We start from the raw sequence: 18,360 nt of genomic DNA, 5'->3' as shown, positions 1-18,360 counted from the left end.
GTGGTGCAGATGCTGAAAGATGAGTGGTTCATGTTCCTTCTGGACACTGCCCAAAACTGGAGACTTGAAGTTCCAGCAGCACTGAAACCACTGTTATCCTGAAACTTGCTGTACTATATTGTGGGAAGTGGTTTCATGTGGGTAGGAATTGGTAGCCTTGCTGGCATGGTGGTAATCTGCTGAAAATGTTGGTGTGAATAATTTTGGTTTGAAACCAAAGCTAGTTTGGAACAAAACAGGGGAAAATACTTAGAGCAAACTGGAGTTCTTAATTTGATATGCCCCATCCTGAATGCCTGATACACACAAGTGGAACAATATATTAGATTTTTAAAAGGAGTTTAAAAAATTTAAGGCAGTCTGTTTCAAAGCACCAGTATTATTGTTAGTGTTACTGACATCTTTCTTGCAGCTGACTGTCGTGCTTTTAAATAACTGCTGGTATTTGATTAGAGTAATGGATTTGAGGTTAATCTCAAGAACTGGATCCACCTGTCATGGGACCTGATTATTGGCAGCTTTAGTAATATACATTCACTACCAAGAAGGTTGTTGTAGCAAAATTTGTTTGTTGTTTTGTCGTTGGGTTGGGTTTTGTTTCTTTTTTTTTTTAACTTTTAAAATCAGTATCAGCATATATTCTGTGCTGTGCAATACTGCCAGTTCTGATCATTGAGAACAGTACTGTGCCATGCAAAGAGTTTTGGTGATTTCATCAGGTCCTGTAAACAGGTTGGTAAAATTTGGTTGTGGGTGTTTTGCTTCTCTGTGTGGGAGGTCTTATTGGGTCATATATCCTAGTTTCTAATTATTTGAGAGTAGTTTGTTTAGGATGCAAATGTAGAAATTTTGGTAAAGCCTAGTATTTGTATATAAGAAATGTAGGTGATTTGTTGCTATTCATTATATTCTGAAATGTAATTCAGACATCTGAAATAATATAAAATTGCTGTTAGTGCTTAAGACACCAGTAGTACAGTAAAAGTGATGATTTGTTTCAATTCTCTAGTACTTGTTCAGGTTCGCTAAATTTACACAAATTAAAGATTCTGTCAAGCTATTTTATTTTGTCCTCTATTTGTCCCTGGCTTTAATCTTTCCTTAATCGTGTGTAAAGAGATTATGTGCAGTATGTCATTAAGAGTAACAACAAGCTGTTGTTTAGACTAGGATTTCTCTTGTCTGTTTCGTACCTGTTACGGCAATTTTACATTTTAGAGCCTTGCATCATTAAGGAAATAATATTATATAAACATTAATATGGAAAAGGTCACTCCAAAGGCATGTTTTAACCAGAAAAGTTAGATTAGACCCTTGCTTTTCCTCAGGTTGGTGCAAAAGACAAAACTTGACTGCAGATTTGAAAAAGAAAATACAGATAGACCATTGAGGAAAAAATTGCACACCTGAGCTGCACATGAGTGGTGAAAATTACAAAGTATGCAGAAGTCTGTTGTAGTGAAATGTGAATCTCTGGAGCATTTATGTTCTAATCATCATGCTCTGTAATTCCAGTACATGTCAGTGTGGGGTAGGTGTGGTGGTACACAAACATTATTATTAGGGTAAGTGGTTTTCACGCCTTGTTTTTTTGCATTTCCATGGAGTGGATTTGACACTTCCACTTGATCATTGAAGGAATGCGCTGACTTTTCTATACTTTACTTGATCAAGTGTTTTCGTACCCTAAAAATTAAAGCATACAGCAGAAAATGAGTAAGGCAATAAAATATATTACAGAACACACAAAATGAGTAATTGGATCTGTGATGTGTTGTATTACATGGAATTTCTGGAGGGAAGGAACACTTCAAGTGAGGTTGTTTTGATTGCACATGCCAAAATATTACAACTGGACAAAAGGAATAATTGTAAAAGCATGTGATTAATATATACTCCAATGAAAATTACTTGGAAAACTGATAGGATTTAGGCACCAAAATTAGAGGATTTAAAGGTCAAAACTTGAGGTGTGTCTAGATCTTGTTCTGTTTATTGCAAATACAAGTTTTTCTTGTGTTTTTTTCTCATGTTTTTCTTATCTCTGTTAGAGAGCAAAAACTTGAGCATGAAATGCATGCAGATTCTCCAACTTCATGTAACCAGGAGTTCAAGCTAGGGCCATCTGTAGCAGATATTGCTGAATCCCCTCAAAAAACCCCATACCTTAAACAATGCACAATGATATTTGTTGAAACAGAGAAACACAAGCACACAGAAGTTGTTACATTTCACTTCACATGCTACGCCTGTGTACCTATACACAAAATGCATACACAGTTTATCATTGTTGGCACTTTAGATGATATGATGCTGTGTTTTTAAATGGGTATAAGAATACCCTCAAGGTTTTTGTGTTGGTTTGGTTTTTTTTAATATATACATAGAGCTAACCATTGACAACTTGCAAGATGTGTATGCAGAATGTATCTTAACTTGGAATAAGTACACTTGATCATCTGTGTATTACCAGAGTGAACAAATAGCCTTTTTGGAAAAAGGCATTATTGATGGTATTAAAGACTAGAGTGCATGGCAGGCATTCTGGGGAATAAGATACAAAACTGAACTCTGAGAAAAACAATTTGCTTAAATATATGAAAGTCCAATTTAAAATCTCATCATAATTTGAGATGTCTGTGTTACTTTTTGTTAAATCTGATTTTTAGCTTTGTTTCAGAATAAGCTGTTAACCAGAAATCTTATTTCACTATAGCTGTGGCTGTAGGGGAGGGGAAGTGTAGATGGGTGTAGAAAAAAACTTCTTTGTAACTTTCCCTGACAAAATGAAGGTTGCCTGGTGCAAAGATTATAAATTGAGATGTCCACTAGGCCGCTGGCATCTTGACAGGTGATGTGAGATTCTTTCCTGCCAACAGAGCCAACAGGGAGTAGCACTCTGTGTTAATTTTGAGGAAGCAACATTTCAACTAAGAGCTTAGAAACATTGGTCTATTGTCCAGGCAGCTGTTTCCTTTACACAGCAGGCTAGTCTGCTTGAGAATGTATATTTCACACTCCTTGAGAGGCCAATTTTATTGTTATTTTGCCACGCCTATAAATCTCAAGCCTGAGTCTTGTTATCAGCTAAATCAGAGTTTCTTAATCTGTTTGAACAGACCAGACTGTAGCTAATATTGGCATAAGGATAAGGACTAGAGAGTTGCATGCTAAGTTCTCAATCTCCTATAAAGGTAGTCTGATGGTGTGTTCTCATTACTTTGAGTTTTATTTTGTATATATATTGTTCATGAGTTTTTATTTTTGTATGCTAATATTCAGTTAACATTCAGTGTTTGTTTGTCTATTAGCATTTGGGTTACAGTGAGTAAATGGTGCAATGAGAGGTGGTTCGTTTTTCCTAGTCCTGCATAAATAAGTGGGTGACTCTTCTGAGTTTATGTAAGTGTTTAACATCAGGCAACTGGCCTTCATCTGAAGCACTGGTGACAGATAGTATTGTGTGTAATGGAACCTGGGGTTCGGATTCAAACTTGGTTTTGGGATTCAAATTAATATTTACATTGATTCAAATATGGTGATTCAACATTGTTCAATATGGATTCTTTTCCAAATGACAGTTCAAATTTAATCTTCTATACCAGTGCATGTAAGCTCTATGCTTCTCTCTGTAGGCCTTGTAAAGCTGAAAAATAAACTTAACTTTTCAGCCATCACCATGCCTAAGAATTGTGTGAGCTTCAAAGTAAGATGTCCATTTATAACAAATCTATTTATGTGAGTGAAGAATGCAGTGGTTATCTTGCTGCTCCACCTCTCTTCCTCACTAACTTTTAAGCATGGGAAGCCTGCTTGCATTACCTTTCCAAAACACAGTATTCAGACCCTAAGTTTGCTGTGGTACCCTGTGCAAAATTTGTGTCCTTATGTTTTCCAGAACTTCAACGTGCCTTTGTAATAGTTCAGGAAGCTGCTGCTGTCTACAAATTCAGAGTAAGGGCTTCTATCAGAATACACCAGCTTTAAAAACACTTGGCTGGTTCTAGGGAATTATGACAGTAACCTTGACTCTCCAGTTTCTGCTTACTCTAACCCTAATTGTACAGTAGGCACCTTCTGTAGTTTGAAAAATTTAGAGGAGCTAATTACATTTACGTCCATTTAAAAAGCACATATGGTTCTGGAGGGTGTTATTGTTTGATACAAGTAGTAGAGTGTCTCTTTCCTAAAATACTGTAGAACTACCTAGTCTTTTTTTGTTGTTTTGTTTAGGGATCTGTGTGAGAATGACCATGTCCTTCTGTCTCCCATTCTTTGTAACTGGATCTCAAAGCAGCTGTAGTTTGGAAGAGAGATGTGAATATCCTGCTCTGTTATGAGAAACATTCACCAACATAAAAAAGTCTGGAAAAAGATTTCTCTTAAGAAAATCAAAGGGCACAGAACCCTTTAATAAAACAGAAGACATTTAGCATTTCATAAGCTTTTGGCTGTCTGAGTCATAAAGAAATGAATCGTTACACAATTATGAAACAACTGGGTGATGGCACCTATGGCAGCGTGTTGATGGGGAAGAGCAATGAGTCAGGAGAACTTGTGGCTATCAAAAGGTATGTAGCATCTCAGTTCAGTAAAGGTGCTTGCAACATCTTAGATTTTCACTTTTGACTTTATTGTTGTATTCCATTTGTGTAGAATTGAAAAAAGTCCCCTTTTAAAAGGAAATTAACATAACTTTTTTTTTTTTAATTAAGATGTTGAACAAGGTGATTGTGAGTCAGATTTCTGGTAACTGATCAATAGAGAGACACATCAGTTTAATTTACTGATTTATGTTGGCTTGTAAAATTGCATGCTGCTTTTGTTCAGCTTGAACATGCTTCCTTCTAAAAATGTTGTTAGGCCAGCACCAAAGGAGAAGCAAAAGTGAATGGGATTAGTTAGGGAGTCTGTTTATATGAATTGCAGAAATAGCAATCTTAACAGGTAGTTTTGAAATTCCATTCCAGCCCCCTGAATCTTTGTAAATACTGCATTAATTTTCATGTGTTGCTATAGTGATAGACAACAGTAACAATCTGGTCAGGTAAATAAAGGCTGTCTCCCTGGCTCCAATAAACTTGTGTTCTGTGCAATCAAGAGTATTGTCATCCTTGCCTTAAAAGATGATCACGAAACAAGAAAAATTCTACTCAAGCCATGGGGGAATTCCCCTTGTATTCCTAGAGAATTGCAAGCAGGATATAAAGTGTAAGTTGAAATACCAGAAATTGTAACTTGCTCAGACTTTTTTCTCTCATTTATGGATCTACTGCAATATGATAAATGTAATATAATTGACTGAATTTTTCTTTCAGAATTTCTGAGAATGTCACCATATCTTGCTGGTACTGTTACTGAAGTTAATATTAATCTAAGCTAAATAAAGAATCTCCAATTGATTATTTTAATTATTTTTAGCAAAAGGAACAACATTTTGTGGGAAGTAGTTCATTTTGTGATTTCAGGATTTGGAATTCTGGTGTCTGATTTTTAAGTTTGGGCCTTGAGGGGGTACAGTTTTGCTTGAAGATATTTTAATTTTAAATGAAAATTATGGGCTTAAATCTCTTCACTTTAGGTGCTAAAACTTTACCAAAACACATCAATGGCATTCACAACTTCATCCCAAGATCTGAACAAGACCAAATGTCCATATTTGGATTTATTAAAAATAAATGTGTTACACTGTTATGTATAACAATTAGTTTAGAGGCTATGATGTTGCTTGAAAAACATGAAACTTTTTTTTTAATTAATGTCTTGGAACAGATTTTTAAAATGACCAATCAAGTCAGGTGCTTAATTTTAATAGAAAGCAGTCCAGATATTTTGTAGATTTCAAAAATTTAATTTTTTTGTTTTCCAAGAATATGCAACTTATGCATAAGGATGTGATTTTCCATCTTGTATGTGCAGTGTCATTGTTGCTTACTTTATTGTTAAAAGCACAATTCAAATGATACGAAGAGATTTTATGTCCCTTTTGCTTTGGAGTAACATGGTTTCTGGCTGTATTCTTCTAAAGATATGTTTCAGTGTTTCATGATTGATCACTGTAAATTTTTAGCAATTCTAACCATGGACTTTGTTTTTAATTATATTGCTAATGGGTATGCTAGAATGTTTTAAATTGAATTCAAAATATAGATAAAGCTAGTCTTAGAAAATATAATTTAGGTTTTCTAATTCTAAAAGCATTCTGTACTGTTCACTGAAAATACTTTATCTTGGACTTTATTTCAGAATGAAAAGAAAGTTCTATTCATGGGATGAATGTATGAATTTGAGAGAAGTCAAGGTAAACATGCCACATATAAAAATAAGTGTCTGGTTAGGCTTGCATGAAGGAAAAGGGCAGCTACTGTGTCCAAGTGAGGCCAAATTCTATGAACTCCTTAAATGCTGACAGATTTCACAAAACTGTGGGGTGCTAGCATTCCTAGAGGTCCTGCTGATTTGTGGAATATCCCAGTATTCTCTAGCAGTGGCCATGTCTCATAGCCAAGCCTCTTATCTTTGAGAAAGGAGAAGGAATTGATTTTGTATGTGTGTGTTTCTGTGGTTTACCATCCTCCTCTTTCGTTTTGCTTCCAGATTTCTAGCTGTGTATCCATTCTGTACATCTTGTGTTTGGGGCATCTGTAGAAAGCACTGGGAGTTTTGGCTAGCCAAGTGATAGAATAACACTTGAAAACCTGAGCTTAAATCTCAAATAATTCTATGTTTTGGGCATCTGATTTTCTGTATATACAAAACTTGCTACTAATGGGCTTTTGATTTAACCTATTGGAGACTTCACACAAATCAGGGTGTCCAAAATGAACATCTGTAAGAGAATCCTTCTTCATGAAAGTTTCATGCCAAAAGGAAGGAAAAAAACCCCAAAAAGAATGCAGGTTTTCTTATTCAGTTAAGCGAGCAAGAGCTCTTGCAGCTTCAGATTTGTGTTTTGTTGTAGGGAATTAGGTTTTTGTGCTAATCTTTACTCCAGCTCTGAGGTAATCCCTAGAAATAGGTTTAAACTACTATTAATATAGTTGTTGCTTTTAATTTGAAATTTGTTCAAACTTCTGGATTGTTCTTTAAAACAGATTACAAGGTAAATAATGGGGTATCATATGAATGACTATGTTGTGCCAGAAACTTACATGTTAAAAATTTTGTTCTGGTAAGGAATCAAGGTCACTGTGGGGTTATCTGAAGCTGTATTTTGCTCTGTTGCAGTCTCTGAAGAAGCTAAACCATGCCAATGTAATAAAATTGAAGGAAGTCATACGAGAAAATGACCACCTTTACTTTGTATTTGAGTACATGAAGGAAAATCTCTATCAGCTAATGAAGGATAGGTATGCCTTTTTTCACAGAAAAGTAGTCTGCTATCATGCTTTATTTAATAATTCTTATAGTGCTTTGAAGAACACTTTGGGGTTTTCTTGTTTTGGCTCTTCTTGTAGCCCCATTGTTGTAAAGCAGGAGTTGCTGCACCAGCTTATCTGAGGGTAGAGTTCTGCATTGCTCTGTTACAACACTGCATATTATAATGCTTTTGGAAATAAGTTTGATCACTTGTTAACAGGAGAGCTTGCATACCTTTGTGTAGAGGCATAAGAGAAATTCCAAATAGTTGTGTTTGGTTTTGTTTTTTGTTTTTTTTTTTTTTTTTACTTCATTAGCTTTCATTTTAATGTGTGAAGGATTGGGTGAACACTGTTCATGCTACTTTTGCTCATGGGTTTGACTTAAGGTGGGGATGGTACATGCATGCATCTTTGTAAGAATGGCCTAATGTAGGCTAACTCTGATGTTGCAATCTTGGACAAACAGTACATAGCAAGGCCTGCAAGGTGGTCTTTGGAGTAGGACCTGCCTTTTCAGTAACATTTTATTTTGAAGAATTGTTTTGCCTTTTGTGTGGGTTTCCTTCAACTTTGTCATGCACTTGTATCTCCTAATGTGCCAAACCCTTGGGTTGACATCCTGAGGTAGCTGCTGGTGACATGAGCACAATGTTACTCTGCAGCTGAGCAGAATTGCTCTTATCAGGGCTCCCTTAAGGGCATCACTGGGTAATGCACCTACAAGTGCTGCAGTGTGCCTTGCTACAGCACTGTGCATTCCACATTCACCTGGTCAAGCACACTGCTGGCCAGCCAGCTTCTACAAAGAGACAGCACTATGAACATCTCAGCACAGAAGTTCTGCTGCTGCACTTAAAGTGGTTGACATTAAGGCCCAATAGAGTTTTGAAATGAGAGTTGCATCTCTCTTACTTTGACTTGATGGGTCTGTTTTCATGTGTTCATGATGTGTTAGGCAAAATAAAAAAACACATATGTTCTGAAGACACATTATTTTTCTTAACTATATAAGTTTTTACCCTGTTTCTTCACAGAAACAAGTTTTTTCCTGAGTCAGTCATCAGAAACATGATGTATCAGATATTGCAAGGGCTGGCTTTCATCCACAAACATGGTAGGTTTCCTACTAGAGTTTAACTGTGTAGCACTTCTTTTAGAAAATAAGATCATGCACAGAAATAACATGAATAAAATAACCTAGCAAGGGCTGTTAATAATCTCTGATAAAATCATGGTTTCCTCTTTCAAGTGTGTTGCAGTTTTAAACTTTGCCTGAAGTTCCTATTTCTCTTGGAAAGCACTGGATGTTGTGCATACACTGTGCAGTAGTTTTTTCTGCTATAGTTAGCAGATGAATAAACAAACTAAAGAAATTTGTATTCTTTGTTATACTAATCACTTCTGCATCCTCAAAAAGATCTAACTGAGAAGCATTAATACATCAATACATCAATACTCTTGTGTTGAGATACTATAAGTAACATGATACTCTACATATAAAAAATACTAAAATAACTTGTTCACTAAGAAATTCAAACAGTGTCTTTATTGAATACAACCTGGATTTAAGTATTTTAGTCAGTGGGATGTTTCTAGGAATTACAGGCACAATCTAAATAAGAGGTGAGGTGTACTCACAACAATAAAAAGTTTCACAGTGTTTGCAAAATTCCTAATGCTCATGTTTAATATCTCTCTGCGAACTATTTTCTGAAATACTGGTATCAAAGTCCTTTGCATTTAAAAAGGTGGTAATTTACTCTCATGCTCAACATTTTTATTTTGTAGTTGTTCTTCACATCACATTGGTATCCTTAAAACTTTCCAAAGACAATAAAATATTAGCTGAAAATAAAATTAGAAACAGTGTTCCTAGCGAAGTTTGAGTGACTTTCAGTGTACCCTGAAGAGGCCTGTTGGTGAATTAAGTCAATAATTAGTTTTATCAAATACCCAGAAATTGAAATTTTATTTCCCTTCTGATCAGGATCATATACTGTTCTCTGATTGTTAGCATCCCCCTTTCCTACCTCATTTCTCTGTGAAATAAATTAGAAAACTAGATTTTAAGAAAAACTTTCAATTTTAAGTTACAATATTAATACCTTGATTTGACCATAAGTGTATAAGGGAAAACCAGGTATGATAAATTTGAACATTTACATTTCACTGTAATAATTTCAGACATTTTCTTACAGTCATTTTAAATTTATGCATGCAGAAATTCAGTGCTTTATTCTAGCAAGTGGATTTCAATCAAATTAATGGATAACATAACAAATTGTGTGTTCCAATTAAACAGCAGAATTAATTTGCTTAGTGACTTAACCACTGTCCAAGTATAGAGATCCTCCAGCCAACAGCATGCATTGAAGAAGTTTTATGTCCCTGCATTACTAATATTAGCATTTCTGAGCAGGATTTGGATATCCTTTATATGTCTGTATCTCCAAATTGCTGTCACAATGATAAAAAAGTAGCTAAAAATCGTTCAAGCAATTTTATGAATCAAGTAAGTATGTCAGATGCTCAATTTTCCATTATTCAAAACTGAAAAAGCAGTTGTAGTTTTTGTGAAAGATTTCCTTCTGAAACTGTTTTTGCTTGATGTTGCTGCCAGCCAATTAATTTTCCTTAGTGTGCTAATGACAGCTTACATTTGTTAATTTAAGAACACTTGGTGTAATTATCACTGGAGGGAAAATGTGTGCATTTGTTGGAGGAGGGTTCCAATTATTTTATGTTGAATTAAAAAAAAAAAAAAAAGAAAATGAAAAAGACTTGAAAACCACTATATTATTCCAAAACATCCCAAAGTAAATATTGGATTAGTCCTATTAGAAAATGCTGCTAAGAAGAGATTCTGTGATAATTTGCAATTCTTTTCTCTTTGGTCTTCTTCAGGATTTTTTCATAGGGATATGAAGCCTGAAAACCTTCTCTGTAGTGGACCAGAACTTGTGAAAATTGCAGATTTTGGGTTAGCTAGAGAACTAAGATCTCAGCCACCTTATACAGATTATGTTTCTACCAGGTGGTAAGTATATCAAGAATTTAATACATTAGCTTAACTAATTACCCTCCTATGACCATTTTAACTCATTTATTTCCTTCCATTCTCACAGGTACCGTGCTCCTGAAGTTTTGCTGAGATCTTCTGTCTATAGCTCACCTATTGATATATGGGCAGTTGGCAGCATAATGGCTGAGTTATACACACTCAGACCTCTTTTCCCAGGCACAAGTGAAGTAGATGAAATCTTTAAAATTTGCCAAGTCCTAGGGACTCCAAAGAAAGTAAGGCTTAAATAACCTCACACAATTTTATTACCAAAAATAAATTATTACAAAATATTCAGTATTATCTTTCAGAACATACATATTGAATTATTTTTTCAGTAAGTTTCCTGCAGACTTAGTGTTTGCTCAACTGTATTTCTTTTCAGCTTCCACTAAGACATGTAATGCTAGTCTTTTGTTGTATATTAACATTTGCTGTATATCATACCATTATATGAAGCCTTCCTTTCCTCTGATGAAAACCAGATAAAATTGTTTAATTTAGTTATTTAAAGCTATTCATAATGAAAAGCAAATCAGAAGTCTCCTAGGATTTAAATTACCAGAGCCAATTTGCTTTCCCTTCCCAAAAGTGTAATTCTTCTGTGCTGGCACACAGAATTTGGAGCTTGTAAAAGTTACCATAAATAAGACAAATTATGCTTTTCTTATTTTTAAAGCATAAAAGAAACATTTAATTTCAGACACAGATGTCTCATAAGTATCATTAGCAATAAGAAGTAATTGAGGGAAAATGTGCAGTATTTTACAGAGGAAACAGTTCTTTTTGTTTATTGTCTGGATGAGCTAAATCCTATTTAAAATTACAAGGAAGGTTTGAGTAGTGCATATAAAAATGGATGCAATTATATTCTGTTTAATAGTTGTTTTAGTAAATGAGTGGAAGAATATGTGAAAAAAGAATAAGGTTACCTTCAAATGTTTGAGTGAACTAAAAAGAAAGACCGTATGCTATTAAATATTTTTGTAGACTAAAGTAAAAAATGGCAGATACATAACAGTATTTTATGGGTACAAATAGAACTTGGTGGAATAACTGACCAAACACAGTCGACCTAGATCTGAACAACCTAAGGGTGGAGAGAGAAACATCAGTTTCATTAGTGTTCTGTTTATATAAAATACAGTATAATTCTTGTCCAGTAAAGGAGCTGTTAGCAATAGAGAAGTAAGGAACAGAAAACTTAGAAATAGATTAAGCTTAGCTGGGAACATGCAGAGCTTGAAGCAGTGGCAAAACATCCAAGAGAACATTCTGAGAAACAGGTGCAAACTCATGACAGAGCAAAGAGGAAAAGGTAAGGTGAAGAGTTATAGATGATATGTTGTGGAAGTGAAAATTGAGTCAGGAGGACTCACTGAAAATTGGTATGATGTGTAAAATAGTGCTTGCCATGACACAGTTGTGCTTCAGGAATAATGTGCAAATAGGAGCATTATTTTAAGACTTGAGTTTTCAAATGCAGATGTGAACTTTCTTAAGCAGATCACAAATCTAGGATAGTTAGAGGAACATTTTGATGCATAAGAAGACTGAAAGACAGTACCATGCTGGCTTCTGGAACATTTTTAATGTACAGCATAAACAAGCTCTTAAGTACAGGGAGATCAGAGAGAGGTTTTCACTGTGAGCAGTAGCAGAGCAGCACTGAGCTGATTGCTGTGTTTTTCCTCTAACCTTACAAGGACCTAACAGAAGCTAATCCTGACTGTTTAGAGTCTGTCATTCCCTGACTAGAAAGCTTATTGCTTGAGAAAACAGGGAGCATTACCAGCTGAATTATCTAGAAAAAAATTGTTGCCTCCCTTAAAGACCCTAAGAGTTAAAGACATAGTAAGTCAGCCCTCCAGAATCAGGAAACTGTAATTAATTACTTTGTGTCCCTGTCATCTGCTGGGCAGACTCGGGAATTTTCTCTCCTTATGACAATGCTAAGGCATTCTTCAGGGAGATTGTTGTGTAAAAGGAGTACTTAAATAGTATGATAGGAATTATCACAACAAATAATGCATTTGTTACAAGTACTTACATTCTGAAAAATATAAGTAGTTATTTTAATAGTGTGATTTTGCAGGTAGTTTTACAATTTTTTTTCAGACATGCATTCTCATTTATTCTGTTATCCTGCAATAATGAATTACAGGAATTAGGCCCAGAAGCTATCTTCATTCCAGTTTACCTTCCTGTGCTTAAGTCCATAACAACATACCAATGACTTCGGTGAATCTGGGTGTTTTAAATAGTGGCAGGCAACTATTTTGTTTTATTTTATAAATTAAGTTGCTTTATTTATTTTATAAATAAATTAAATTGCACCATTCAGGTATTGGCAGTGGTGGTGCACTTGTACTATGTGAATTTAATGAAAAAATTGATGACAACCTCAATAGCAGAGATTAATTAAATGCATTTTCATTAGCTGAAGGTCAGCACTTTAAATTATTGCAAATTAATTTTTTTAACTAAATAAAAATGTATTTTTCATTTTTGCTCTTGTACTATTTTCACTTTATCCTTATGCTTCATCAGTTCAACATGCAGCCCTTGGTACTTTGTTGTAAACTGTTCCTTTATTTCTAGCAGACAGAATGCCACCAAACTCAATAAAGAAGGGCAATGCAGTGAGGGAAGGAAGTTTTTCTCCATTGATTTAAATGAACAAACTGTTCTCAGAAGTAAAAAAGGAAGTCACTTGAAATCTTGAGACTTATTTTAAGCAGATGTGATTTATCATTATAGCTGAGGTTTTTTGTTACCATGGACTGTACTAACAGAGCTAAAACTGTTGTACATAAAAAGATGAGTAATGGCTATCATGGTACCTTAAGACCAAATTGTATCAAATCAGTCCAGTTAGCCCTGTAGCAGTGCAGTAAGCTTGGTGGATAGAGGAAGAGAACAAATGTTACACCTTGTCTTCAGCAGGGTTTCTAATGCTATCCCTGATAACATTCTCAGCAGCATATTTCTATGCAAATTGCATAATAAGAGCATACCTGTTTGGAAAGAGCTACCCAAAGAGTAAGCTTCACTGGCTCCTATTCAAAAGATGATTTCAATAGAACTCGAGTGGTTCTGCCTCTGATGAATTTTTTTTTAATTTTATTGAAGGCTTTCTGGTAGAGTAGATTTTGCTACTTAAGCTAGTAGATGGCAGGCAGAGAAGAATTTTGTTAGAAAATAAGATTAGACTGGGGTTTTTTTTTTGTATAGAATTAGAGATGTAGCTTTAAAGAAATTTTTTCAGTAGTGCACAGAATGCTGTACCTAGGCAGGAATAATCAGCTACATAAATAGCTGTGGATAACCATCCAGCTAACACCTCTGTAGGAGAGGTCGTAGGAGCTATTTAGTATATTGTATGTCTAAAGACAAATACCATACCAGTTTGTAGAAAAATGAGTATTGCCCATTAACATGTGAACTAATCTTTGTTTCATTTGCTGTATTATATCTAGTTTAGAGTTATCCTTTTCAAGAGAGAAAAATCAGAGTCTAGAGAGGAAATAAGACTTTAAAAGCCTAGACCCTAGGAATTGTTTGGGTTTCTTTAGCCTGTACAAAGACTAGAAGAAGGGAAAATAAATACACCTGCTAATGTATAAAAAGGCCACTCTAGAGGGAAGAATCAGGTAGTCCTTCTTGGTATCTGTGGATGATAAGATACTCAACAATGGTAATTTTTTTATGAGAAACCTCCATTTTCCTAATCTTGAGGAGATTACTCTCTGAAGTAATCTGTATAGTCTGGCTGTGGATTGCCAGAAATTAGAAGCTTTTTGAGACTTAACACCTGTCAGGAAGGGACAAGGGTGTAGAGCAAATGGTCTCTTGAGGTCTTTGAAATTCCTGTAGTTCAGTATTCCAAGAATGCAGTTATCAAGCAACAAAGGACTTCAAGGTTTACTTTTGGAAAGTTAAACGTGTTTTTAAAAAGTTGGTATCTGATGGTCATGGTTTTTTTAATGTTGCAATTCTATCTGGTTGTAACTTAATCATTGACTGTCATAATGGTGGGATCAGCGCTATATTGTAGAGGCTGCATCATGGTTATACAGCTGTGGCATGGTGAATGGAAGGGCCTCACCTCTATTTCCATGAAGAGGGCATGTTGAAGTCAGCTGCTGGGCTCATTTCTTTGGCAGATGGGATGTTCAGTACCATTCCCGGTTCTTTTGCACTCTGGTCTCCTTTAGATAGAATGTGTCCAAGTGTGTTATTCATGGTGATGGTTCCACCTTTAGCTACAGGAGACCTCAGGAAGACTGCCATTGGAAACTGATGCTGCATTCACTAGTGTTGTAATAATTGTCATGGAAAACAGGAATGCTTGTTTTCAACCATATAGGAAGGAGCCATGCAGACCAAGCATGACTCAAGCTGCATTAAATTCTATCTAAATACATCTTTGTTCTTCTTTGGTGCTGATTTTTCTTTCCTTTGAAACAGAGTGACTGGACAGAAGGATACCACCTTGCTTCTGCCATGAATTTCCGTTTCCCACAATGTGTCCCTATAAGCCTAAAAACTCTCATCCCAAATGCAAGCAATGAAGCAATAAAGCTTATGAGTGATATGCTGAACTGGAATCCAAAGAAGAGACCTACAGCAAGTCAGGTCTGAGCACATGAATGATTAAGTATAAGACTAAATTTTCTTGCATTGTTAAAAAATTGTAGATACAGAGACCAAATGATTGTCATAATAGCGATGGCCACAAATGTCTCCTCATTTTGAACGCTTTGGTGGGAATGAGACTGAGTGGTTAGAAAAGAAAGTTCTAAGCCTGGCTCAGCAGATATCAGAAACTCTTCAGTTATTTCAGTGATGTTGTCTTCTATACTGGCATATCTTAAAATTCTCTCTGTACAGGACAGAGAAATAGCTGAGGTGCAAATGTTTCAATTGTGTCTGTCATCACTTCGCCACTTTTGTTTTCCTCCCCATCTGTACAAACCGAGGTACTGAAAAGTTTGAAAACTTGGCTTTTTGTGAAGCCGCACATGGAATGCAGTATGGAAGTGCTAAGGCTTATTTTTACTCGGAATGTAAATTGTACTAAGTGATAAAGAAAGAACTTTTTGAAGAATGTGCCAATAGCTCACAAAGGTCACAGTTTTACTCCAAGTTAATTTTCATAAAACATATTTCGAGGACCAAAGATGGTTACATTCTGTGGATTTTTTGTATAATTCATACCTAATGTAATCCTATTTAGAACATACAAATGAGGAATTCAACTGGGAAAGAAAGGACATATTGCAAGTTAGCCTACGTGGATGTAGTGTAAATGATTCCGAAGCAGTTAAGCAGATGGTACCAAATAAAGCAGCCATTCCTCTCCACTATATAAAGCATGTCTATTGTACAGTGATGGAGATCTATCTGTAGTCCAGTACTATGTACCTCTGCACAAAGTACTGTATGGTGCTTTATAAAAGCAAATAACCAGCTTGTACCCAGGTGAGTTATCAAGGAAGCAGCTGCAGCAGTTGTGTAATCCACAGTCAAAAGGAAGAGTTTAATGCCTATACATGGCAGTGTGTTCAAAGGCAGCGATTCTTGAGTGCATCTGAGGCAAAACATGTATTTAAGAACTAACAAAAGAGTGAGATCCTACCCAGAAGGATTAATGGAGTGGGTTGTTTTGATGTAGGAGGAAGTGTCTTACTAAGGTGTGTCCATGCTCTGCATCTAGCAGAGGATATGGAAAGGATCAAATGAACATCTGCCTTAAGACAGATGCTGTATTTTCTTAATAAACACCTGGAAGGCACAGCAGGCACAGTGAATGTATTTTAAAGAAAAGCAAAAGCTGGTGATAAGAGAAATGGGGGGAAAGCCTTGCTCATTAACATCCTATTATTGTGGAACCCATACATGGCAACCATCTGACTTCTGGGGTTTTTGTAGTTGTTGGTTTTATCTTGTTTTGTTTTTAATTTAAATACCTCAGACTATGCACCGAGTTGCCAAAACACAGTCAGCAGTGGAGACATGTAATAAAGCATGTGCTAAAGGTAGCAGGGACTACCTCTTTTAAAACAGAGATTTGTTACTGCATAAATATAGAATGGTGCTAAATGTATAATGGCTCTCAAAATACAGACTCCACCTAGCAATAAAGAAGGGAACAAAAGGATATGACTACTGTCATATGTACAAGTGGATCAGTCTTACTGAGTTATGTGATGGGAAGAGTTTGAAATACAGAACTGCCAGTTCTCAATATACAGTTAACGTATTATCTCATTATCCATCCATCTTCCATCTGTTCTGTAAAGCTTGCTCAAATGTTTCAGAAACCTGATTAGATCCTTGATGAGGTTACCAAAGTCAGCTTTTTGAAGTTAAAATTAGTGTGTTGTATCTTCGTCTGCAGGCTTTGAAGTACCCTTACTTTCAAGTTGGCCAAATTTTAGGACCTCCCCCACAGTATCTGGAGAAGCAGACTCCTGTTAAACTGGTTCAGCCAACAGAGCTAAAGCCATCTTTACCTAAACTGGAAGCTAAGCCAGAACCTCTGTCTTCACCTGATTTACCTGACAAAACACAGCCACAGCCCTTGCCAAAGGTTAACCACCAGCCTCTCCAGCAAATTCAGTTGCCTCAGAATACAGCTAACCAGCAAGTACCAAAGCAGCAGCAGCCACAGGCACAACCATTTTTTCCAATTATCAATAAAAACTCATCGCCTGTAAGTTGTCTTCAATAACTACATAGATGGTTTTATTAAAAGTTCTTAGTATGTTCAGCTAGGTGATCCCTTGAAAATTGTCATATGTTTTATTAGAGGAGATACCGATAGATAAATAGGGAATAAATGAGGATATAACTGTCTGCTTATTTTATAGCAAGTCAAAAGAATAGATTGCTTGTAACAACAATGTTCATTATAATAGCCCTCAATGATGTGCTTATGCAGTAATGGGGTTGAAACAGCTGTCACTTATTGACCTTTGAAAAACAATTCACAACAATACTGTTAGTGCACAATAGAGAATTGGAAAGGGAGAACTTCATTTGCCTCATGCAGGAAAATACCCAAAAAGGTTCATCCACTTCCTAACCTTGGAGGAATTTAGCAATTATGATTTTTAGGAAAATTAATACTAAACTTTGGTTTGTAACTTCCATTTTGCTTTCTACTTGTACTCACTGAACTGCAATACAAAGCACGTTAAAAATAACAGGTATTCAGAGAATACTGGAGGGAAAATGATAGATAGAATGACAGTCTTAAAACATAGTAATTTCATTGGAACAGAATGTTAAAGAAAAGTTTATTGGCTGTATTTACTTTGGGGGCACAGTAGTGTTCTGCACCACTGTGCTCTGTTTCTTGACAGCTCACCTACTACTGTTCAGAGCATGAGTTCAGCAAGATGCCAGAAACAGTGGTTGAGCACTGAACTAGGTTTGCAAACAGAATGTCAACCTCACTAGTTCAGGTAGACTTAAGCAATTCAAGGATGACAGTCCAAAAGAACTACACTTCAAATACATGCTGGCATTATTGTTATGTTTTGTGCTTAAAGTCATAATGAGACTAGACCAAAACAGATACAAAACACTGTGAAAAATTCCCTCTAAGTCTGAAAGCAGTAGTCAGGAGTTATACTCGATACGCAATATAACATTTTAGAATTTAATGCAAGTGCATTTTTATTATTATTTTAACATTTTTTCCCCTATTTAAAACAGAAACAAGCAGCTAGTGGCCCTCTGAATGGTGTACTAGGTCCTAAAAACAGCAGAAGACGGTGGGGTCAGACTTTGGTAAGGGCTGTGGATAGCTGGGATGACTTGGATGACCCTGAATTTGGAATGTCATCTTCAAAGAAGCCTAGCATTGCACCGTTAAAAGAAAAGAAAAACAAGGAGGTTCTTTTTAGGTAGGTCCTGCAATTATAAAAT

General features: G+C 35.7%; 1 protein-coding gene across 5 annotated transcripts in view; it reads left to right on the top strand.

Moving 5' to 3' along the window:
* Positions 1-18,360, top strand: part of MAK (male germ cell associated kinase) — a 28,330-nt gene that overhangs the window by 1,121 nt on the left and 8,849 nt on the right. For 4 of the 5 annotated variants that reach the window (XM_068199403.1, XM_068199388.1, XM_068199410.1 and 1 more), the window contains exons 2-10: positions 4,234-4,571; positions 6,247-6,301; positions 7,228-7,349; positions 8,396-8,475; positions 10,266-10,398; positions 10,487-10,658; positions 14,893-15,060; positions 16,826-17,140; positions 18,148-18,338. In XM_068199403.1, coding sequence (XP_068055504.1) covers positions 4,471-4,571; positions 6,247-6,301; positions 7,228-7,349; positions 8,396-8,475; positions 10,266-10,398; positions 10,487-10,658; positions 14,893-15,060; positions 16,826-17,140; positions 18,148-18,338 — 1,337 coding nt within the window. In that variant the 5' untranslated portion in view covers positions 4,234-4,470. Of the gene's footprint in view, positions 1-580; positions 733-4,233; positions 4,572-6,246; positions 6,302-7,227; positions 7,350-8,395; positions 8,476-10,265; positions 10,399-10,486; positions 10,659-14,892; positions 15,061-16,825; positions 17,141-18,147; positions 18,339-18,360 lie in introns of those variants that run through there. The other variant, XM_068199397.1, reaches the window with a different exon arrangement.

This window comes from Anomalospiza imberbis, chromosome 1 (assembly GCF_031753505.1).
Source record: "Anomalospiza imberbis isolate Cuckoo-Finch-1a 21T00152 chromosome 1, ASM3175350v1, whole genome shotgun sequence".
Taxonomy (NCBI): Eukaryota; Metazoa; Chordata; class Aves; order Passeriformes; family Viduidae; genus Anomalospiza; species Anomalospiza imberbis.
Note: the sequence above shows the minus strand (reverse complement) of the source record. Positions and strands in the feature narration are given on the sequence as shown.